The sequence below is a fragment of the Furipterus horrens genome, unplaced genomic scaffold (assembly GCF_987537825.1).
Source record: "Furipterus horrens unplaced genomic scaffold, mFurHor1.1.pri manual_scaffold_2, whole genome shotgun sequence".
Taxonomy (NCBI): domain Eukaryota; kingdom Metazoa; phylum Chordata; class Mammalia; order Chiroptera; family Furipteridae; genus Furipterus; species Furipterus horrens.
The window spans coordinates 105,638,807-105,662,845 of NW_028327172.1; the positions used below are offsets into that span (position 1 = coordinate 105,638,807).

Here is a 24,039-nt window from a genome sequence, read left to right on the forward strand (position 1 = left end):
CACATGCATATGGGGAGGAACTAAATTGTATGGCATCAGGGCAAGAGTTTTTTGGGGGGGGCACCAGAAGTTCTGGCAGAGGCTATTGTTCCTTTTCTGAGCCCTTCCCTGACAGAGACAGCTGGCTGGTGCCATATCTGAGGTTCCATCAATCTGGCTCAGAGTTTGCCCCACCTTGGTGATTCCCTGAGGCCTCACCCCACCCACCTTTTGGGCCCAATCAAGGGGTTTCCAGTGGCTTTTCCCTAAGAATGGCCATCTTGGCTTGTGCTTCAGATTTCCCTAAAATCTCTAAAGCAAGCAGTATCTGGCCTTAGCTTGCCATGTACTTCTCACTAAATGGCAACAGACCCAGCACCAGCAGCAGTGGGCCTTGGTCTGAGCATTGGCCTCACCTGGGTAATTCCAAGCCCTGCACAAGTAGCATCCATCTGCAGATTGCTTTGTAGCTCATGCTGGGTGACTCCGGACAGAACACAGGTGGTGGACAACCTTGGCCTATAACTCCCAGGAGGACCCAGAGCCAGCGCACACAGTGAACAGCATCAGACCATGCCAAAAACCAACTAACCACCTCCAAAAGCAACACACTCAAAGGGAGGACTCAGCAGGCACCAGAGGCCTGCTAAAATAAGTCCCGCTCTGTGGAATAGGCATCTGCACAGCTGATCCTTCATGGTGGTTAGAGGCCAGTGGTCAAAGCCAGTCCTTGCAGCCAATCAGCCTGGGGGGTAAATCCCTCACATTGACTTGCCAACAAAAAAGCAAGGCTCAAATACAACAGAAGGATGTACACAGCTCACACAGGGGGGTGCGCCTTGAGACCTTGAGTGCCCAACTTCAAAGACATGGGATGTTGTGCCACTGGACCCTACAGAACACCTATTACATCAGGCCACTTTACCAAGCCTGGGTGGTGTAGCAGCTCTACCTAAAATATAGAAACAAACACAAGGAGGCTGCCAAAATGAGATTTAAAAAAAAAAAAAAAAAAAAAAAAACAAATGAAGGAACAGAACAAAATTCCAGAAAAAGAACTAACAAAATGATGATGAGCAATCTACTAGAAGGGGAGTTCAAAACACTGATTATAAGGATGCTCAATGAACTTCGTGAGAACTTTAAAAGCATTAAAAAAAAGGATCAGTCAGAAATTAAGGATACACTAACTGAAATGAAGAATAATTTACAGGAAATCAAGAGTCAAGTGCATGAAACCAAGAATTTAATCAGCAATTTGGAAACAAAAAACACCCATTCAGAACAGCAAAAAGAAAAAAAAAAAGATGAGGATAATGTAAGATTCTCTTACAATCCTAAAAGCAGCAAGCAAAAAGCAGTTAGTTACCTACAAGGGAGCTTTCATAAGACTGTCAGCTGATTTCTCAACAGAAATGTTGCAAGCCAGAAGGGATTGGCAAGATATTCAAAGTGATACAAAGCAAGGACCTACAACCAACATTACTCTACCCAGCAAAGTTATCATTTAGAATCCAAGAACAAATAAAGAGCTTCCCAGATAAGAAAAGGCTAAAGGTATTCATCACCACCAAACCAGTATTATATGAAATATTAAAGGGTCTTTAAAAAGAAGAAAAAAAAGATCAGAAATATGAATAAAATGGCTATAAACAAATATCTACCAACAACTGATTCTAAAAAACAAAATAAATGAACAAGCAGAACAGGAAAAGACTCATAGATACAGATAACATTTTGACTAAAATGGGGGGGTGAGTGAAAAAAATAAAGAGATTAAGAAGTACAAATTGGGTGTTTCAGAATAGTCACGGGGATGTCAAGTGGAGCATAGGAAATACAGTCAATAATATTGTAACTATGTATGGTGTGAGATGGGTGTGAGAGTTATCAGGATGATCAGTTAGTAAGTTATGTATGTAATGTCTAATCACTGGGGAGCACACCTGAGAATATCATAATGTATGTCAACTGTAACTGGAAAATTAAAAAAAATAATTTCAAAATAAATGCAGAAATAGATTTTGGGTATGTATATTTTTAACACCATCTTGATGTAAAAGAATATGTTTCCTAAAGAAGCTCTTGCTGAATGCCCAGGGTCCAGATCAAAGATGACCAATAAACATTTGTTACCAGGAATCTACTTTTTTTCTGAAAGTGGAATGAGCTTCTATATGTCTGCTATTAGGCATAAAAATAAAACTATACATCATTACAGGTTATTTTCTTAACTATTTGCTAGATTTAGGATCTAACTTTCTTAGTCTTCTACTTTTTGGTTTTGTTCTAACTTCTTCAGTATTATTTTTAATTATTATAATAAGCTGTTTAATTTTTTAAGTTAATTATTAAACTATCCACAGAAAATTTTCAAAGAAGAACTCACTAAAGCTCCAGCACACCATCCAAAATTGTGGACAAATTATGTCTTGGGGATAAGAAAAAGACAAAATATATTGATTAATCCCTTTAAAGGTATTAGTATTATCAAATTTTTGCTTCACCTTGTAGAAATTTCCATGCTCAATAAATTTTTACTTACAAATATCAACTCTAATTTCACACATTTTCAGAAAGGCAAGAGTTTTACCAAGCAGCCCTTGTAACACAGTACAACACACAGAATCACCTGCACTGGCACATTGTTTTCTGAAAAAGCAGTCAGAATTTTCAGTTTGTATTTCAAATTCACTTTTTTGTTCATTGTTTTATTTTTTTGTTTTTTTAAATAATTTTTTATTTTTCAATTACAATTAATATACAATATTATATTAGTTTCAGGTGTACAACATAGTGATTAGACACTTACATACCTTACAAAATGATCACCCCATAAATCTACGACTCATCTGACATTATACCTACAGTTATTACAGTAATATTGACTATATTCTCCGTTCTGTACCTTATATTTCTATAACTGTTTTTATAACTGGTAATTTGCACTTCTTAATCTCTTCCCCTTTTTCACCCATCCCCCAACCCCACTCCCATTTGGCAATCATCAAATGTTCTCTGTATCTATGAGTTTGTTTCTGTTTTGTTTGTTTTTTTATTTAGATTCTCCATATAAGTGAAATCACATGGATACCTATCAATAATTATTTAAATATGAACATTCCAATCAAAAGACAGGATGACTGAATGGATAAGAAAAAAGACCCATATATATGCTGGCTACAAAGGATACACTTCAGATGGAAAGACACACACAGATTGAAAGTAAAGGGATGGGAAAAGATATTTCATGCAAAAGGAAATTTTAAAAAGCTGGGGTAGCAATACTTATATCAGAGAAAAAAAAGATTTTAAAACAAGAAATAAAGGAAGACCCAGCAATTCTACTTCTGGGTATTTACCCAAAGAAACCCAAAACACTAATTTGGAAAGACATATGCATCGCTAAGTTCATTGCAGCATTGTTTTACAATGGCCAAGGTATAAAAGCAACCGCAGTGCCCATGGATGAATGACTGGCTAAAGAAGAGGTGCATATATACAATGGAATACTAGCCAAAAGAAGAAGATGAAGAAGAAGAATGAAATCTGGCGATCTGCTACAACATGAATCTAGAGGGTATTATACGGTCTTTCATTTTCACTATCAAATGAAACTGGGAGGAACTATTTTCTACCAAATGTAGTACTCTCAACACCCACCGACCTTTCAAGCCACGGGCATTCCAAAGGTCTGTCACCGTTCACTCACCAGTTCAAGGGCTCCGATCTTAGGGACCACGCTCTCAGGGGCAGAACTCTAACAGCCATTTATACAAACGCGGAGATAAGTCTGCCAGACCTTCCCAACTCACCCTAAGCTTCACAAGGACATCAAGCATTTGTACTGTGCTTTCCAAACCTGAAGATTTCCAAAATCTTCCTGGCTCCTTTCCAGGCTGCCTCCTTCCAGAGTCAGCCCAGTCCCAGACGGATGGTAGGACTCGCTATTCCCTAGGGACTCGGTCTGTAACCAGGAATTCAGGACACAGTGCCTCGAGCTAAGAAGCCCGGCAGGAGGCGACCTTCCCGGATCAACGCCCTCAGCCCCACCTGCAGTCCACCCACCGCGCCCGCGAGCTGCCCGCGGGCCAGCACTCACGTACGCGAACACCTGGGAAGGCGCCTGCCGGGGGAGATCTCTGACAGGGCCCGGAGCGATGGGTGTCCAGCCCTGGCGGTGAGGAGGCGAGCGCATGCATAGCCAACCCCGGCTCCACCTCCCACGCCGTAGGAGGTAGCTCACAAAGCAGTGGCCCCACCCTTAGCCTCCAGCTCTTTGGGGTCCGCGCCTGCCTCAGAACGGAAAGAGTGGCGCTGCCCGTCTTCCTGAAATAAATGCCCTGGCGAGGCCCTTGGGAGCTCCCAAGAACAAACCGAAAATTCTCTGTCCAGGGTTACGAAATGGACATTTCGCGATGACCCCTGGTAATCACAGGACTCCACCCCAGGTGGTCTGTACCTGGTCTGGCCTGGATGGATTTGGTCACCACCGGTGGCCCTAAGCACCAGGGCACACTGATCCCAAGGCTGTATTCAGTTACTCCCAGTAGCCCATCCAGAGCAAGTAGCCAGTCTCTATTGATGAGCTTCTGAGAAATTCGGTTCCTGCTGGTTCCTGCTGCACAGGGCCAAGAAAATAAGGAACTAAACCTAGGGCGGGGGCGTGGTGGTGGGGGGGTGGTTTGCTGGTGGGAATGCACACTAACCTTTTTGAATGAAAACATTACTGGGAAGGGTAATAAACACTTCTTCGCAAGACACTGACTTTAAGTGGAAAGGGATTGTGCAGATTCAGGAAAAGAACTGGTTATCTGGCTTTATGAGTGTGTATGGCTATGCCAAAATTCACCTGCTGCAACTGCTCTCAGAAATTAGTACTTGCATCTAGAGAGTTTCTGATTTGCATTTACAAACAAAAACCATAACATTAGTTAAATTGTTTAATGCAACACGAGGAATTACTGTTAATTCTTTGCACCATACAAGAACGTTTTAGCTAGGAGTGCTAGATAAGAATACTAATTATAATTTTTTTTTAGAATATTAAAAATACCATACTATGTACTTCTAAAGAACTTAAAAGTATATATCTGTGAAGTGCCCAAACAGGTAAAATCTTGGGTTTGTTTTTATTTTGGATTAAGTTTTTGAGTCTCTTTAAAGACCCTTAAAAACCCACATACAAATACATTTGCCATTTTAAGTCAAGGTTGGGAAAAATTCTTCAGAGCTGGCTCTTATAACTGTTGGCAACATTGAAAAACATCTTCTAAAGAAAATGAAAACTTATTGATATCAATAAAGATGAAAATTTTCTAGCACACTCTGAAGGCAACCAAAGGTGACATCTAAAAATGGAGAAAACACATATGAAATTAACTGTAAAGCACATTAAAAAACCCAACAGGATAGTAAGTTGAATATAACATTGTGCAATTATATAAAATAAAAACAAACCAAAAACCTATACATAGAAAATAGTTGGCAATTCAAGAAAATATTTGTTTTCTGGGCAGCAACAAGATTATTTTTCTTCTACTTTAGTGTAATTTTCTAAATTTCATACAATACAGATATACAGCTTTTATATTGGGAAAAAAATGAATGTTTTTTAAAAGCAAAATAGATGTCACTGTTTGTCTTTAATCTGTGAAACGTACATATAAAGATACGTGACAATATATAGAGTTATATCCTCACCCGAAATAGGACTAAAACCACTAAAATAAACAACAAAAAACTTTCTGCCTTGTTTTGAATCTGATTTTTTAAATATTTTAGTTTGTGCGTTCTTCATATTGATGTCAGTTTATTTTCTAGTAAGATTATGTTACAACCTAATCTTACCCTAACACTTTCTCAAGCTGATCATTTCCACTGTCTTTGACAATGTGGCCAGAGCAGTTGAGATCTTGCTTCCTGGCAACTGTCATCAATTTTGACTCAAATAAACTCTTACAGAAATTTTCTTTACAGGTTTGAACATTTTTTACATCAACAACAAATTCAGATTAAAGCCAGCATTGCATAAATGCATTGCATTGTAAACAAATGAGGTATTTTAACTATGTCAGCATTTTATTTTGGGATAATTATTTTCAAATGCCTTGTTTTCTCTTTTAGTTTTGGGGTATTTTAGAACACAAACAAAACCTAAAGATGACTATTCAAAGTGGACTAACTAATTTGCACAGGTCAAAAATTAGAATAAACAGACCACAGCCCTTGGCCTTCTGCCCCCCACCTCATGACCTCTGTTACTTCACCTGAAAAGAGTAACTGCCCAATACCTACAGAGCCTGTTATTAGGACTCCCATTCATTGCATTTTCAACCTGACACTTTTCCATTTCCATTTAATTAAACTTTTTTTTCTCTGTTATTACATATCGAACAAGAAAAAAATTGCCTATACCCATAGCCATATGCAATTTGTTTTTAGTCTTTTTCTATGAATACATATATTATTCAAAAAACAAGAACGGGCTTACATATAAAGCACAGAAATGAAGGACATCATCTCTGGAGTCAGATAGCCTGTGTCTGAATCCTGGCTCTCCTAAACCCTGGAGATTTAAACATGAACTAGTTAATTAGCCTTTAGGTGGTTATTGCTGATCAGGGGAAACAATTTCCCAAGGTAGTTACAGAGATTAAATGAGATAATGTGTGTGTAATGCACTGAACAGTCATTCTCACTGGTTAGCACTTAATGAATGGCAGTTATTATTGTTTTATAAACTGTTCTGTTGCAAACATGGTTCCCTGTTGTTCAATACCTTGTTGCAACTTTATATTTAATGGCTGCATGGTATTCAATTGTTTGTTATGTACCATAATTAATTTAACAAATGCTCCTATTATTCACAAAACATCCTTGTAGCCAACATTGCCCATGTCCAGATAAATTCCAGAAGGGGAATTGTTGGGGCAAAATGTTGTGTCTGTTTAAGATTTTTTGATACACATAGACAACGTTCCCACAAAAAGTTTGTGCCAAATTTACAGCCTCCCAACAATTTAAAAGGTTGCTTGTTCTCCTAAACTCTCAGAAATATTGGATACAATAATAAGTTTAATCTTTAAAAATGTAATAGATGGCAAATGACACATCAGTGTTTTAATTTATATTTCTTTGACTTAGTGATTGAAAGTAAACTTTTTAATGTTTAATAATCACTTGTGGTTTATTTGCAATTTTTCTATGTAAGGCCTTTCCATTTCTTTCTATTAATTGTTTAGATGGCAGAACAAGTAAACATAAAGAGCCCGGATCTTGGATGATATCATTGATCTGCTAGACTCTCCTCAAGTTACTTGAGGTCACTGTCATGTTTTATGTGCCTTGCTGTCAGACCACAAAATTATCAAAATTAGGGTGTCTTTACAATCCTCATTGAAAGCTTTGGGGCCATCTAGAGTCCTTGACACACATTGGAGATGTTCTGTGGGCACTAGCAGGGGTGAGGTGTCACCATGTGTTTTTATAGGCAGTGTCCATGGACACAAATAGACCAATAGGGACAGTGTCCTCCAGTGAAGGGAGCAAACAGACTCGTTCATGAAACCACTTGAGCCTCTGGGATATCTGGGGGGAGGTGGGAGAGTAATACTCCTTTCTAATAATCACACGAGTGAGGGCCTTGCTTGCACAATTTTCACAAGCATATTAGTGCTTGATGGAATGTAAGCAACAAATAGAGGCAAAGGATGCAAATTCATTTAATGTTGATAAAAGATATGGCTTATTATACAGAACGGTAGCCAAAGCAGTCTTCTCATTAAAGAAACAAACATCCTGGCCCTGTAACTCCATGAATCATGTGCCCTAATATCAAAACTACCATATGGATTTATGAGAGGCCCTCTTCATCCTTCTCATAGGATTTTTAATATCTTCCTAGCCTTTCCCAGCTGCCCTGAGCCTGCCAAGTCACCAAGTGCAAAACACTGATAAGTTCCCTCCCGTATACCCCTCAGAATGCTGGTTTGTGCTAGTTCCACCCCAAGCAAGCAAAGTAGGTGGTCTCCACTTATCTGTATCCCTATCCATCCTACTTTGTCCTGTATAACCCATTGGAATAGCAATTTCCAGCCTTGATTGGTGTGGCTTTGTTGGTTGGGCACTGTCCTGCTAACCAAAAGTTTGCTGGTTCATATTCCCACCCAGGGCACATGCCTGAGTTGTAGGTTTGGTCTGTGGTCAGGACATGATCAATGCTTCTCTTTCTCCCTCCTTCCTCTCTCTCTAAAAAATAAATAAATACTTTTTTTAGAAAAATGGTGATTTTTAATCAGTGTTCCACAAGAATTTTTAAAACATGGAACATTTGACTAGTCAGGGGCACTGATTTCTTTTCCCTTAGACCAATGGTTCTCAACCTTCCTAATGCCACGACTCTTTAATACAGTTCCTCAAGTTGTGGTGACCCCCAACCATAAAATTATTTTCGTTGCTACTTCATAACTGTAATTTTGCTACTGTTATGAATCATAATGTAAATATCTGATATGCAGGATGTATTTTCATTGTTACAAATTGAACATAATTAAAGCACAGTGATTAATCACAAAAACAATATGTAATTATATATGAGGTTTCCAATGATCTTAGGCGATCCCTGTGAAAGGGTCGTTTGACTCCCAAAGGGGTCGCAACCCACAGGTTGAGAACTGCTGCCTTAGACTGTCACATAAAAAATGATAGTAGGGCCATGATGAAGGCTTAGTCCAGAAAGGGCTGGGACATTCTGAGCCCTTGAGGTCAGGCTGGGGAGCCCCAATGACAACCAAAGAGAGATTCTGCATCGAACAAGATTTGGGGCTGGGATGAGCATTCCTCTTTTTTCCTCTTGGCTCTTACCTTGGGAGATTGTAGTGAGATCTTGGCAGCTCTAGCCTTTCACTCCACAAGCCACCTCCTCTCTTTCCCTCTCTTGTCTTACCTGTCCTTTGCCTCCCCTCCTCTTCTAGCCCCAAGAAAGTAGTTTGATTCATTCATCTCCTCTTACAGGAGGTCTTGGCTCCTTCTAGGGCTCAAGGTTCTCCAGGCCTGTGGGGGGGCACTGAAGGGCTACTAACTTAGCTCTCCGGCTGAAGGGAACTCAGTCATATATTCACCCCTGAAGTCCCAAAAGGGTGCTGATTGCTGCTTTTTCTCTGCCTATTTATTGGTTTCCAAGGGAGCAAATCCTCAGCAGGGATACAAGATAAATAAAATATATTTTTTCATAACTTATGTGGCTTTTAACTTATTGCTTCCCTTCCTATTTCTGCATAATCAGTGCTGTATACTATTTGAATTGATAACACATATCCCAGCCACCCTACCCAATTGGCTGACTTCTTTGGGACACAGCCCCCTTCTCCCTGCCAAGGGATGAATAAAGTACTGAGATTTGTTCATGGAAAAAAAAAAATGATAGTAGCCCATACAATAGCCATCTGGTGTGAATAAATCAAAATTATACATATTTTTTCTCATATCAGCAAAAAATACATAGTTTTTGTTGTGCTGCAGAATCTTAGTAATTTATTTATGTGTGCAATGAGATGAAAAAGGCAAAAACCACTGCCTTATAGCATGGCCCATGGTGTGGAGGATATCCATGACTTCTCACTGTCTCCTGGTGGTGCTTCATATGCAAATGTTCTTAACAAATTTTTAATGTAATGAGAGAGTTGCCATCCTCCTCCTCTGGTCTCTGAGTCCCAGGGAATTTTCCCAACAACACCCACTGTGGGTCCAAGTATATTTATTTTCACTACCATTTCAATTAAAGCAAATAAAACGCATGTTCCCCTGTGGCTCTATTCACAGCTACCAGGGGCCTTTGATGAAGTCTGTGAGAGGAAGGTCAGTCTATAATGGCTTGAGCTCCAATGAGTAAGTGAAGGAATGGAACCAATATAGACAACTCTTTCCAAAGATTTCAACTTAAGTAGGTAGACCTAAAGTCTATCTTGGGATTCAGAGAAAATATTCCGTATTTGGTTTAAATTAGACAGGTCAGGATATTACGTTCATGCCCGGATATAAGCCATAAAGAATACAATCCGGTTAATTAGTACAATCAGGTCTCTTCTGAAGCAGAATGGAAATGATTTACAGAGAAATTAGCATTAGAAAAGAAAACTTTTAAAAAATGTAGGAGAAGGGAAGGGATTCAGGATGTGTCCTCATATAGTTAAATGTTTTAATTAGAGAAAAAAGAGAAAATTGAAAGAAATGTCTGACCCATAACTACACTTCCTCTCTGAGTTGGAGGATCTGCTGAGAGTGTGGGCATGAATGAGAAGATAGGGAATTTGTGGAAATGATGAATACTGGGATAACAATAACAGATTAGTACAAACTTAGTGTCTTAAAACAACAAAATTGTGTCTTACATTTTTGTAGGACAGAAGTCTGACATCCCCATCAGTGGACTGAAAACAAAGATATCAGCAGACCTGGGTTTCTTTCTGGAATCTTTTTCAGGTTCCAGAGGCTGCCTGCACTCTTTGGTTTATGGCCCCATCCCTCCCGCATCCAAATTAACAACCTGCTTCTCTCTGATCTTGTTTCTGTTATTTAATTGCTTTCTCTGACTGTCATCCTCTACATCCCTCTTCTACTTTTACAGATTCTTGTAATTACATTAGACTCACCAGATGAATGAGGATAATATCCTTATTTTATTTAAAAAGTTTTTATTAACTCTAAAGAGAGAGAAGTATCTGTTTGTTGTTCCACTCACTTATGCATTCATTGGTTACTTCTTGTATGTGCCCTGACCAGGGATCAAGCCTGTAACTTTGGTGTATCTTGACAATGCTCTAACTGAGTGAGCTACCTGGCAGGTGCTAATCTTCTTGTTCTAAAGTTATCTGATTAGCAACCTTCATTTCTTTGGCAACCTTAATTCTCCTTTGCTAGGTAGCCTAATATTCATATTCTGACTAATTAGGTTATGGGCATCTTTGGGAGGACATTATTCTGTCTACCACAAGGCCCTAAGGAAACAAAGAGGATGCTAACATAGGGACCCACCCAGCCCCAGAGTTGGTGTGAAGATTATTTTAAACTGAAGACATCTGAGATACAGTTGATGCAGAAAAAAACCTTTTTGGAGCCTCTTTTACCTGATTAAAGGCAGAGCCTTTGAAAAGTAAAGCTGCCATAAATCCCCTCACAGGAGAGCTTCACTTCCAGGAAGAAGACTCACAGTTGGATAAGAAATTGCATAAGTAAGCATTAGCAAAAACTGTCATACTTCCATCTGTTTCTCTAAAAGCCCATTTGCCTTTCCTAAAAGACCTTTGTTTTCCTATAGAAGTCCCTTCCCTCCCTCTCCTCTCCCCATCAAGTTGCTATAAAAACATCACAATCTTAGCTTTTCTCCCTTAATCTATCTGTTGTCAGTTAACTTTCAGTCCCTCCCCTGCCCCACTGGGCCTAAATTGGTAGATTAAAAGTTTCTCCTCCCAATACTAAAGGGGTCTAGAGAAATTGTAGAGCAATACCAAGAACTTCTAAGATTAGATTGTGTATTAAACGTGCCAACATCCAAATCATGAGGCTGCCAGAAGGAGAAGAGGAAGAGCAAGAAATTGAAAGCTTATGTGAAAATATAATGAAGGAAAACTTCCCTAATTTGGTGAAGGAAATAGACATACAAGTCCAGGAAACACAGAGAGTCCCAAACAAGCTGCACCCAAAGAGGACCACAACAAGACATCATCATTAAAATGCCAAACATGAAAGATAAAGAGAGAATCTTAACAGCAGCAAGAGAAAAGCAGAGAGTTACCTACAAAGGGGTGCCTATAAGACTAACAACCGACTTCTCAAAAGAAACTTCACAGGCAAGAAGGGACTGGCAAGGAGTACTCAATGTGATGAAAAGCAAGGACCTACAACCAAGATTACTCTATCCAGCAAAAATTTCATTTAGAATGGAAGGGAAGATATAGTGCTTCCCAGACAAGGTAAAGCTAAAAGACTTCATCATTACCAAACCATTATTATATGAAATGTTAAAGGGACTTATTTAAGAAAAAGAAGATCAAAACTATAAACAGTATAATGACAACAAACTCACAACTATCAACAACTGAATCTAAAAAATAAAAACAAAATTTAACTAAGCAAACCAGAATAGGAATAGAATCATAGGTATGGGGATTAGCTGGGAGGTGGTAGGGAGACAGATACCGGTTATAAGCTCATCCAATTGGCGAAGGAAACGAGCGCCAGGGGTCTCCTCTGACGGTGGGAGAGGTCATCGCACCTCACTGGACAGCTACCGTCTCGCCATGGCTCGCCTGCCCCACTGGGTGCGTGGGGATCAGAGTGGCGCCTCTCGAAAAGTGGGCCACAAAACACCCGCACCAGTTAATTCCAAGCAAACAACAAGAAAGAAGCCTCCGGCTCTTCGCCTCGCTAGCTGGAACATCAGGACCATGTGCCCCGGACTTACTGCAGACCTTCCGTGGATCAAGGGTGCCAGGAAAACCGCTGTCATCGATAGGGAACTGGCACGACTAAACATCGACATTGCGGCTCTACAGGAGACCCGGTTGGCCGACAACGGAACTATCAGAGAAACCAACTACACCTTCTACTGGCAAGGGAAGTCTCCGGACCAACCAAGGCAGCACGGTGTTGGGTTCGCTGTGAAGAACACGCTTGTTAACTCCATAGAGCCACCCACAGGAGGCACAGAGAGATTACTTACCCTCCGATTGTCAACAACTTTCGGCCCAGTCAGCATTCTTAGCGCGTATGCCCCAACCCTCTGCGCCACCACCGAAGAGAAAGAACAGTTCTACCATGCACTGGACGAAGCGTTATCCAAGATCCCCAGAAGTAACGCTCTCTATCTCCTTGGAGACTTCAACGCAAGAGTAGGAGCCGACCACATGGCCTGGCCCACCTGCCTTGGAAACTTTGGGAGAGGAAAGATCAATGAGAATGGTCAGCGACTGCTTGAGCTTTCGTGTCACCACGGCCTGTGCGTGACAAACACATTCTTCAAGTGCAAAGAGATCCACCAGGTGTCATGGAGGCACCCCCGCTCCTGCCATTGGCACAAGCTTGACCTCGTCATCACCAGAAGAACGGATATTGGCAGCACCCTCCTCACCCGCAGCTACCACAGTGCAGACTGCGACACGGACCATGCCCTCGTGGTAAGCAAGGTGCGCATAATGCCGAAGAGGTTGCACCACTCCAAGATGAAGGGTCGCCCACGCATCAACACCAGTTGTGTCAGCAACCCAGTTAAGACCCAGCAATTCATCAACAAGATGGAAGATGCACTCGGCGAGGGAGTGGCGGCAGATGACATTATCGAATCCAATTGGCCACGTCTCCGCGACGCCATATACAACTCCGCCATTATTGCTTACGGGAAGAAAGAGCGGAAGAACGCTGACTGGTACGAGGCTCACTGGGAAGAAATGGAACCCGTGATCGAGGCTAAGAGGAAGGCCCTACTGGCTTACAAGGCCACGCCCACTCCCAGTACACTTCAAGCTCTACGGGCTGCCAGGAACAAAGTCCAGAAGACCGCCCGCCACTGTGCCAACACCTATTGGCTAAACCTGTGCAGAAGCATTCAGGAAGCCGCCGATATAGGCAACGCACGAGGAATGTATGAGGGTATCAAGACGGCAACAGGCCCAATCCCCTCCAAGATCGCCCCCCTTAAGTCCAAGACAGGTGAGGTCATCACTGACCAGGAACAGCAAATGCGGCGGTGGACCGAGCACTACCTCGAGCTGTACGCAACGAAGAACACCGTAACAGACACTGCTCTTAAAGCCATCCCAGACCTACCAGTCATGGAGGAGCTAGACACCCCACCTACTGCGGCAGAGCTCGGCAAAGCCATCGACCGCCTTGCTTGCGGGAAAGCACCAGGAAGCGACGGAATCCCTCCAGAAATCCTAAAGAGCAGGAAACCAGTCCTGCTACAGCCGCTCCACCATCTACTCTGTCTCTGCTGGAAGGAGGGTTACATCCCCCAGGATATGAGAGACGCCAACATTATCACCATGTACAAGAACAAAGGAGACCGCAGCGACTGCAACAACTACCGGGGCATCTCTCTCCTCAGCGTCGTCGGCAAAGTATTCGCCCGGGTCGCTCTTGCCCGCCTGCAGACCCTTGCTTCCCGCGTCTACCCAGAGTCCCAGTGTGGCTTCAGAGCTGGCCGATCAACAGTGGACATGATCTTCTCCCTACGCCAGCTGCAGGAGAAGTGTCACGAGCAGCATAAACCACTCTACCTCGCCTTTATTGACCTCACGAAGGCGTTTGATCTGGTCAGTCGAAGCGGACTCTTCAGCTTGCTACGGAAGATTGGCTGTCCACCACATCTGCTTGCTGTGGTCATGTCCTTTCACGACAACATGCACAGCACGGTGTCCTACAACGGCGCAACCTCTGAGGCCTTCCCAGTCAGCAGCGGAGTAAAGCAGGGCTGCGTCCTCGCGCCTACGCTGTTCGGAATCTTCTTCTCCATGCTCCTCCAATACGCCTTTAAGGACTGCAGCGAGGGTGTCTTCATTCACACCAGATCCGATGGCAAGCTCTACAACCTGGCCCGTCTACGAGCCAAGACCAAAGTCAAAGAGGTGCTCATCCGTGAGATGCTCTTCGCCGACGACGCAGCTTTGACATCACACTCCGAAGAGGGACTCCAGCAGCTAGTCACTTGCCTTTCCCACGCATGCAAGGAGTTCGGACTAGCCATCAGCCTGACGAAGACGAATGTTATGGCTCAAGGCACGGGGACTCCCCCATGCATCACCATCGACGGATACACCCTGGAGGTTGTCAACGACTTCACTTACCTCGGGTCCACCATCTCGAGCTCTCTGTCAGTCGACTTGGAGGTCAACCGGAGAATCGCCAGGGCAGCCACAGTTATGGCCAGACTGAACCGGCGAGCGTGGAACAATTCCAGCCTCACTGAGAAAACCAGACTGCGCATCTACCAAGCCTGCGTACTCAGCACTCTCCTCTATGGCAGCGAGACGTGGACCACCTACGCAAGGCACGAAAGGAAACTCAACAGCTTCCACATGAGGTGCCTGCGACGCGTCCTGCATGTCGCCTGGCAGGATAAGGTCCCCAACACCGAGGTGCTGAAGCGAGCCAATATGAGCAGTTTGCATGCAGTTCTTAGCGAGAGACGCCTCAGGTGGCTCGGCCATGTCAGAAGAATGGATGCAGGCCGTATCCCCAAAGACCTCCTCTACGGCGAGCTAGCAGAAGGCAAGAGGATGACAGGGCGCCCAAAACTGCGGTTCAAAGACATCTGCAAAAAGGACATGACACAATGCTCCATCAATCTCAACACATGGGAAGTTCAAGCAGACGACCGCCTAGCCTGGAGGCTCGCGGTCAGGCAAGGTACGTCACGTGCAGAGGCTGCGCGCAACGAGGAGGCGGTCCAGAAAAGATCGAGGCGGAAGCAGCGTCAACAGCAGCAACAACGGCCATCTGCCTTCACCTGTACCAAGTGCGGCAGGGATTGTCACTCCCGAATCGGACTGCACAGCCATTCTCGGCGGTGCAGATAGACTCTCAGGAAGCTACGCCATCGTCTCTCGAGACGGACGGCTGCCGACGACGACGGTAGGGAGAGAAATGGGGAAATGGTGCAGGGATTAAGAAGCATAATTGGTTGGTACAAAATAGGGCACAGTTAAGAATAATATAGGAAAGGGTGAAGCCAAAGAACTTATATGCATGACCCATGGGCATGAACTAAGGGGGGTGGGATTGCTCGAGGGAAGGCAGTACTGGGCAGAGGGGAGCAAAGGGAAAAAAATTGGGACTACTGTAACAACATAATCAATAAAATATACTTTAAAGAAAAGATTAGATCATATAAATGTTGTGGCATTAAAGCCAGACATGAGCATGGTTTGCCTATTCATAAAGAAGTAAAGATGGAGATTTGAAAGTTGAGTAAATTCTAGTATACAGTTTGGCTGAAATGGTAGTGATACAGAGAGATTTGATTAAGATCACTGGGGACAAGTAGGAGGGGCCATATGAGGAGTTTGCCGAAGCAATGGAAAGCAGTCTAGGATGGGATAGGCTGAGAAGCTGAATGCCTGCAGAGCCAATGGAAATAAAAAGAGGGCTGGCTCTTTGGCTCAAGAGCTTTTCTGGCTCCTGAGCTGGCTCTCTCTCAGCTGCTGGCTCTGGCTCAGGCATGAGCTCTCTGGTTCCTGGACTGGCTGGCTCTGGTTCAGAGGCTCTCTCTTCTTCCTCAAGGATGCCTGATGATCATGCTGCAGCTGCCTGCATTTCCCAATGGACAGTATTTTGTATAGGAAGGAACTCTGGGCACAGCCTAGGATTGGGCTGGCCTTCCAGAGAGTGACAGGTTTATTTTTGGGGTATTGTAGAGGGAAAGGGCCCTAAGGCAGAAGCTGATATTCTTCCAGAATTGTATAGCTTTTGTGAATTATGTTGTTTTAGTTTGTAAACCAACCCTATAAAAGCTAATAAGGGAAAAGGTAGGAGAACTTAGGTGTTAGCGTTTAGCCTTAACTGATAGGCTTAAGTAAGGCTGTGACTTGATAAACTTAAGTGACTGTTTTTGAATGAAGACTTCTTTCCTTTATCACCAAACCTTTGCCTCTGGAATTTTGCTTAGAGGGCAGCAGGACCCAAACTCGCTCTTCAGCAACAGTAGGGCAATAGAAAAATGGAGCAAAAATTAAGTGGATGAAATTATTCATCTTTGGAAAGAGAAACCAGGAAGAGAAAGGTAGAATGGGAGCCCATAGAGGGGTCATTTAATGGGTAAAGAGCTGAAACAGGATGATAAGGTCACTGAATAGGAAATTGACATTTAATGTATTTATTACCTCACAGTTCTGGAGGTAATGAATTTAGGTAGGCTAGACTAGGTTCTGCTCAAGGTATCACAGTGTTACAGAAACAGGGGTGTCCAAAAACAAACCCCAGAGTTTGCAGCTGGGGGATGAGGAAAGGGAAGCAGCTTTTGAGACACCTTTGCATGCCTGGGGCTAGTTGCTAGTGTCTTTGTTATGCAAAATGGCTTTGATACTTCCAAGCCCAAGAAGATGGGAGGAGTCTTGAACTGTGGGATGGTACAGAAGGAGCCTACAGAGCCTGCGTAGGGTTCTGGGAATGGTCAGAACTGGTTGCAACACCCACTGCGTCAGAGGACGCAGTCAGGGATATATAAGCAGCTGCGAACATTTTGGCTGAGTCTCGGTCTCATGCTCACCCTCTCTCTCTTGCTCGCTGTCGCTCTTCCTTGCTCTCTCTCTCTTTCCCCCACTCCATGCAGATTAAAGAAGCTGAGTTCTCCATGCAGTTTTGAGAGGGCTCTCCAGGCCGCTTTAAGAGGCTCTGGCCATGCGGTTTTGAGAAGGAGAGGAGATCCACGTGGTTTTCAGGGAGAAGGCGGTTTACAAGGAGACTGAGAATCCATGTGGTTCTGCATTGAGAGCTGGAGGGCACCACAGCACAGAAAGGACCTCCCTGTGAGAAACGCTCACAATAAAAACTGGGACACAGGACTTGAGCAGTAAAGCGAGGCCTTTATTCACGAGTCTGCAGAGCCGGGCACACCCTCACAGCCAGGAGAATGTGCGCGCCAAGTAGACAAAGGAAACTGGTTTTATAGTCTTAGCTTCCCCACCCTGAAATTGCCACCCTAAAGTGATTATCTTCTTTGCCCTAAAGTGAGAGCGATTAGCTTCCCCGCCCTAAGGCAATTAGCTCCCCCTCCCCTCTCCTTCTTCCCCGTTTCTCCATCACTGGTTACTCTGTGGTGAAAGCTAAATCTCTGGGCAGAAAGCAAAGCTGTACTGAAGCCCGCAGAGGTTGCGGTCAAAAGTACAGCGTCGGTATTATGTACCCGAGAGGGACTTCATTGCTAGTATATGCTGAAATGCAAAAAACAAAACAAAATCCTGCACATTTGCATTTATTATACTCATATAATAATATACCATTTAGTGCCAGGAATTTAAGCGTCAGCCTGCGAGCTAAGTGTCGCTGGTTCGATCTTCCAGTCAGGGCACATCAGAGAAGGAAAACTCTGACTCCAAAAAACCTCCGCTGCCTTGAGGCATACCTCTTCAGGGGAAAGGCTAAGGGAGTAAACCCCGACAGAAAATCCGGAGCCGGAGTCCCTAAGGCGGTTTGACGTTGTAGTCAACACCGGCAACTCCTGCGGCGCACCTGAAGCCAAGCTGTATTGACTCCGTCTTTCCCTTGGATCCCTCAGCTGCGAAGAGAGGGGGGGTCTGCTGCATGGGCAACAGCAGACCCTCCATATCACCCTGCCCAGGCTCTGTAGCTTCAGCTTCACTGGAGAGGACACTCCAGCGTCATCGCAAGATGTCGATTCAACACGGGAGGAGACAGATACCGTGTCACTCCCGAGTCGGACTGCACAACCATTCTCGGCGGTGCAGATAGACTCTTAAGAAGCTACACCATCGTCTCTCGAGACGGACAGCTGCCGACGACGACGATGTTACTCCGGAGTTACAATCTAACACGGTTATCTAAATGCCCCTTCTGTGGTTTGTAGATATGCCAGTGCTGTCAGCTCCCTTCTCAGAGACCCTCTAATTACATTTGTCCTTAAGACCCTTTAATTACATTTGCCCTTTGTTACTAATGACTTTTTACTGATTTGGGAGTCACTATATCCTTGTTTCTAACACCCCCAATCAGATTTGAGTGATTGGCAGCTACTGGTAAAGCTGAGCTGTGCCTAGGAAGTAGCGAAAAGGTGTTTCCGACTTTTCTAAGGCTGGCCTGGTTTGGTAGGGGGAGGCAGAACTATGTGTCTTTGGGTGTTTTAAAGAACATAAGACTCAACAGCAGAAATCCGCAAATAATCTAAATCTATTTAACTGCTAAATAAATAGTTCTTTTTCTTTTCACTAAACTCTAGTACTGAGAGTTGTAATTCTGGCTGCGAGCAATCGGGCCCCTAACTAAACGGCCTGTGGGTTCTGTTTCAATCAGAGCAGCCCAGAGGTTCTGTTACAACAGGGCTGAATCAGTGTCAGTCAGCTGGGCTCTTTTATGGACACTTATCTCAAGAATTTGCTTCTCAAGTCAAGTTATTAGCAGAATCCAATTCATTGCAATTTTAGGACTGAGGTCCTGATGGAGAACTCGAGACTTGGAAAATTTTAGTTTAGGTAATAACTAATAAGTTTAGTAATCAATGCATGTAAAAAACTATTGTTTCAGGAACTGAAGGTATGACCCAGTTTGACTCCAGGAGACCATAAACAGTTCCACTGTTTTGCCCCTGGAGGACTGCAAGCAATTAAGATGGTATTTGAGGCATTGTGTTCCAGGGTGAGACATCCAGGACACATGAAAGACCACCATCCAGGACACAGATGAAAGAATGCTGCAGCTTTTATCTAATTAACTTCTTCCCTGAATTCCAAACCCCTTACCTACATTTTTCATCTCTTTATAAAAAGGGTCAGTTAAAAATGGAATTGAAGATGGTGTGTTAGGGTACATAATTTACCATCTTCTCAGATCACCAGCCATCTGAATAGAGAGCCCATAAAGATTAAATCCCTTTCTCTGCTTACTGGTTCTGGTAGTGACAGGCAGCATGAATGCTGGCTTTTCCAGTTTCAGTTCCTGCTTCCTTGCTGATTATCAAGCAGCTCCTCCAGGCTGTTTTTCTCTTGTGACTCTCTCCATCTTCAAAGCAGTTGAATCCTTCTCAAACTTCACCTCTGAGACTTCCCCTTCCACCTTTTAAAAGACTGATGTGATTAAATCAGGCCCACCTTGATAATCTCACTATTTTAGAGTCCATGGACTCAGGACTTGAATTACAATTGCAAATTCCTCAGAGCAGTACCTAGATTAGTGTTTGATGTAGTAACCAGTGGGTGAACTCAAATGCATGGGGGCTTAGAGCAAAGAGGATCTTTATAATTCTGACTACCCTTGGAGGAAAAGTTGAGATGATCAAAGAGCAGAGAAGCTAGAGTGATGGGTTGATCATCTAGATAAACACAGACTTTGCCAAAGTACTAATCATCCTGGAGAGAAGAGAAATGCCAAAACCAGTTGTCGAAGTCTTATAGACATGAAGAAGAGAACATAGGTGGCATTAACACAGAGAGACAGCATAATGTGTGTATGTGTGTACAGGAGTGTATGTTTATATGTGTGTGAGGGGGTGCTGGGTGTGTTAAGAGTCCAGAATATGGAGCCAGACCATCTTACTTTATGGAACAGGCAAGAGACAAAGAAATAACTCATTTGGTTAAAAACTTCACAGAGGGAGTCAATTACAGGTACTTATATTTAACCTGCACTGTCAGAAAGTGGCATAGTCCATGCAAAGTAGGCTGAGAGTTTAAATGTTGAGAGTTCCCCAAGCTAAATTTACATATCCATAAAGTCTTCTGTTTAAAGTTTTTAACTGAAATATAACATGCATGCAGAACAAGTAGAAAATCTAAGTAAACAGCTTGATGTATATTTATAAAGCGAACATACTGATTGATGATCAAAACTCCAGAAGCTTCTCTATGCTCTCTCCTAGTCATTGTCCCTTGCAGAGGTAACCACTCTTCTGATTTCTATCCTTAACACAGAATTTTGTCTCGTTTTAAACTGTGTATAAATGAAGTAATTACTCAGTTGAGCCTGCCTCTTTTTATTCAATATTATTTATGAGATTCGCACACGTTTTTACATACTAAAAATTTATTGATTTTAATCTCTGCATAGGATCCCGTTGTATGAATATATTGCAGTTTATTCATTCTACTCTTGATGGCCTTTGAATTGCTTCCAGTTTTTGAGATAGACCCTAAAAGGTTAGATGGGGAAATGATCCTAATGACTAATTAACCCCATCACCCACTAGAGTGGCACAAGTGGAAGTCAGAAATTTGAAATATCTTCTCCCCTTGATCATGCTACAACAGCATAAAGAAAAAAGAAAATTAAAGAGAGGATCGGAGTTGTAGAAGAAAGTGAACCCTGGTTCACTTAACCATGATTCCATTTCTCCCTCCAGCAGATGCCAGCCAGGCCCCCATTAGGCAACATTTTCCTGAGTGCTTTCCTTGCTTTAGGTCCTGTGTTTGGCAATGAGGAAGAGAAATAACACAGAAAAGGGGTGACACATATCTAAATGGATAAGTCCTAATGGAAATGGTATGAGAAGTGTTATACCCCTGGATGTGGTATATCTAAGTCTATATGGGGATGAGGGTCATGGAATGCTGAGACTGGAGAAAACCTCTGAGCTTAGTATGCATAGAAGTTTTAAAATTCCTGGGTGGTTGGGAGTGCTGGAAAAGTTTTGGGTATATAGATAGTGGTGACAGTTACACAATATTATGAATGTATTTAATGCTACTGACTTGTACACCTAAATTGGTTAAACTGATTAATTTTATGTTATATATATTTTATAACAATAAAACATTTTTTTCTGGGCAGTTCTTTGGGAAATAGTTTTTTTTGTTTTGTTTTGTTTAAGGTTCATAAAATGAACTCATGGTTCTTTTGGTTCATTTGTGGTCATGAATTACCAGTACTCTTTTTTTGAATTATAGTATAATTACACATTAGTACTATTAACATTGATTAGGTCTTTCCTGATTATTTGAGACTGAAGTTATTTTTAACTCCAAAACACTCTCTACCACTTTCCACAATCTGTCTTGTGTTGTAGTAATTTGTGACCTTGTACTAGGTATGTCACAGATGCTCAGTAATATATGACGAGCAATCAGATGAAGAAAAGACTGTTTTATTTTCCAAACTAGAATAAATATAATGAGAAAAAGAAAGATGGAAAAATGCTAGATTAAAACAAGTTAATTAAGTAGGTTTCATCATTACAGAACATGTATAGAATATTTGTTTATGAAATCTATCCTTCAAGAAGCATCTCAAAGGTTGTACTTTTTTAAAAATATTTTATTGTTTATGCTATTACATTTGTCTAAATTTTTCCCCTTTGCCCCCTCTACCCAGTACCCCCCCCCCGACTTCCATAGTCAACTCACATCATTGTACATGTCCATGAGTCATTAATACAACCTCTTTGACTAATTCCTTCACCTTCTTTCAATCAGACCCTGCCTCCCCCTCTCCTTTTACCTCTGTCAGTCAGTGTGTTCCATGATTCTATACCTCTGGTCCTATTTTGCTCATTAGTTTATTTTGTTCATTACAGTCCTCTTTTTTTTTTTTTTTTTTTTCATATATGCCTGGAGCACCTTGTTGTTGTTTTTTTAAAGACTATTTAGAGACAGGGGAAGGGAGGGAAAAAATGAGGAAGAGAAACATCAATGGGCAAGAGATACATCGATCAGTTGCTTTTCACATACTCTCAACTGGGGACCTGGCCCAAAACCCAGACATGTGCCCTGACTGGGAATCAAACTGACTACCTTTTGGTTTGTAGGCCAGTGCTCAATCCACTGAGCCACACCAGCCAGGGCACATTCTTTTTGTAAGTGAGATCATAAATAGTATTTGTCTTTCACTGACTGACTTACTTCACTTAGCATAATATTCTCCAATTCCAGATATGCCGTCTCTTCCTCCACAACTAAGAAGCAATACTATAAGGTAGGAATTCCTTTTTATCTTTCTGCTGCATAGTATTCCATCGTGTAAATGTACCACAGTTTTTTTAATTAACTCATCTACTGATGAGCACTTAGGCTCTTTCTAAATCTTGGCTATTGTAAATAACACTGCTATGAACATGGGAATGCATACATAATTTTGAATTTGTGTTTCAGAATTCTTCAGGTATATCCCCAGCAACAGAATCACTGAGTCAAAAGGCAGTTCCATTTTTAGTTTTTTGAGGTAATTCCATACTGTTTTCCAAAGTGGCTGCACCAGCCTCCATTCCCACCAATAGTACACCACAGTTCCCTTTTCTCCACATCCTTGCCAGCAATTATTGTTTGTTGATTTGTTAACAATGGCCATTCTGACTGATGTGAGGTGGTATCTCATTGTGGTTTTAATTTGCATCTCTCTGATGGCTAATGATGTTGAGCATCCTTTCATATGTCTATGGGCCCTCTGTATGTCCTCCTTTGAGAAGTGTCTATTCAGATCCTTTGCCCATTTTTTAATTGGATTGTTTCTCTTCCTGGTGTTGATTTACATGAGTTCTTTAGGTATTTTGGAGATCAAACCCTTCTCTGAAGAATCATTGACAAATACGTTTTCCCATACTGTTGGTTACCTTTTCATTTGATGATGTTTTCTTTAGCCATGCAGAAGATTTTAATTTGATGTAGTCCCATTTGTTTATTCTATCCTTTATTTCCCTTGCCCTAGAGGATATATTTGCAAAAACATTGCTGAGTGGGACACCTGAAATATTACTGTCTGTATTTTCCTATAGGACTTTTATGGTGCCATGACTTACATTTAAGTCTTTTTTCCATCTTGGTATTATTCTGATGTATGGTCTAGTTTCTTTCTTTCTTTCTTTTTTTTTTTTTTTTTTTTTTGCATGTACCTACCCAGATCTCCTAACACCATTTATTGAAGAGGTTATTTTTAGTCCATTTTATCCTCCTGCCCCTTTGTCAAATGTTAATTGACCATAGAAACATGGGTTTATTTCTGGGCTCTCTATTCAATTCCATTGATCTAAGTATCTATTCTTACGCCAGTATCAGACTGTTTTGATTACAGTGGCCTTGTAATATAGTTTGATATCAGGTATTGTGATCCTACCTACTTTGTTCTTCTTTTTCAAAATTGCTGAGGCTATTCGGGGTCATTTATGATTCCATATAAATTTTTGAAACATTTGTTCTATATCTGTAAAATATGTCTTTGGCATTTCAACAGAGATTGTGTTGAATCTATAGATTGCTTTGGGTACTATGGACATTTTAATGATGTTAATTCTTCCAATCCATGAACACAGTATATGCTTCCATTTATTTGTGTCTTCCTCAATTTGTGTCTTCTTCAATTTCTTTTTTCAGTGTTCTATAGTGTTTCAAGTACAGCTCTTTTACATCC

The 24,039-nt window shown here is 42.1% G+C and overlaps 1 protein-coding gene across 5 annotated transcripts in view; it reads right to left on the minus strand.

The window, feature by feature from the left end:
* LOC150019245 (broad substrate specificity ATP-binding cassette transporter ABCG2) overlaps positions 1-24,039 on the minus strand; it is a 172,310-nt gene that overhangs the window by 77,354 nt on the left and 70,917 nt on the right. The window contains exon 1 of one of the 5 annotated variants that reach the window (XM_090266288.1): positions 4,442-4,573. The exons of 1 other annotated variant lie outside the window; for it this stretch is intronic. Coding sequence is in view for 1 of the 4 variants with exons in the window: in XM_090266285.1 (XP_090122411.1) it covers positions 4,086-4,177 (92 nt within the window). In the remaining 3 variants the exon portion in view is untranslated. Of the gene's footprint in view, positions 1-3,691; positions 3,727-3,794; positions 4,012-4,085; positions 4,192-4,441; positions 4,574-24,039 lie in introns of those variants that run through there. 3 more of the 5 variants (XM_090266285.1, XM_090266287.1, XM_090266289.1) reach the window with 3 other exon arrangements.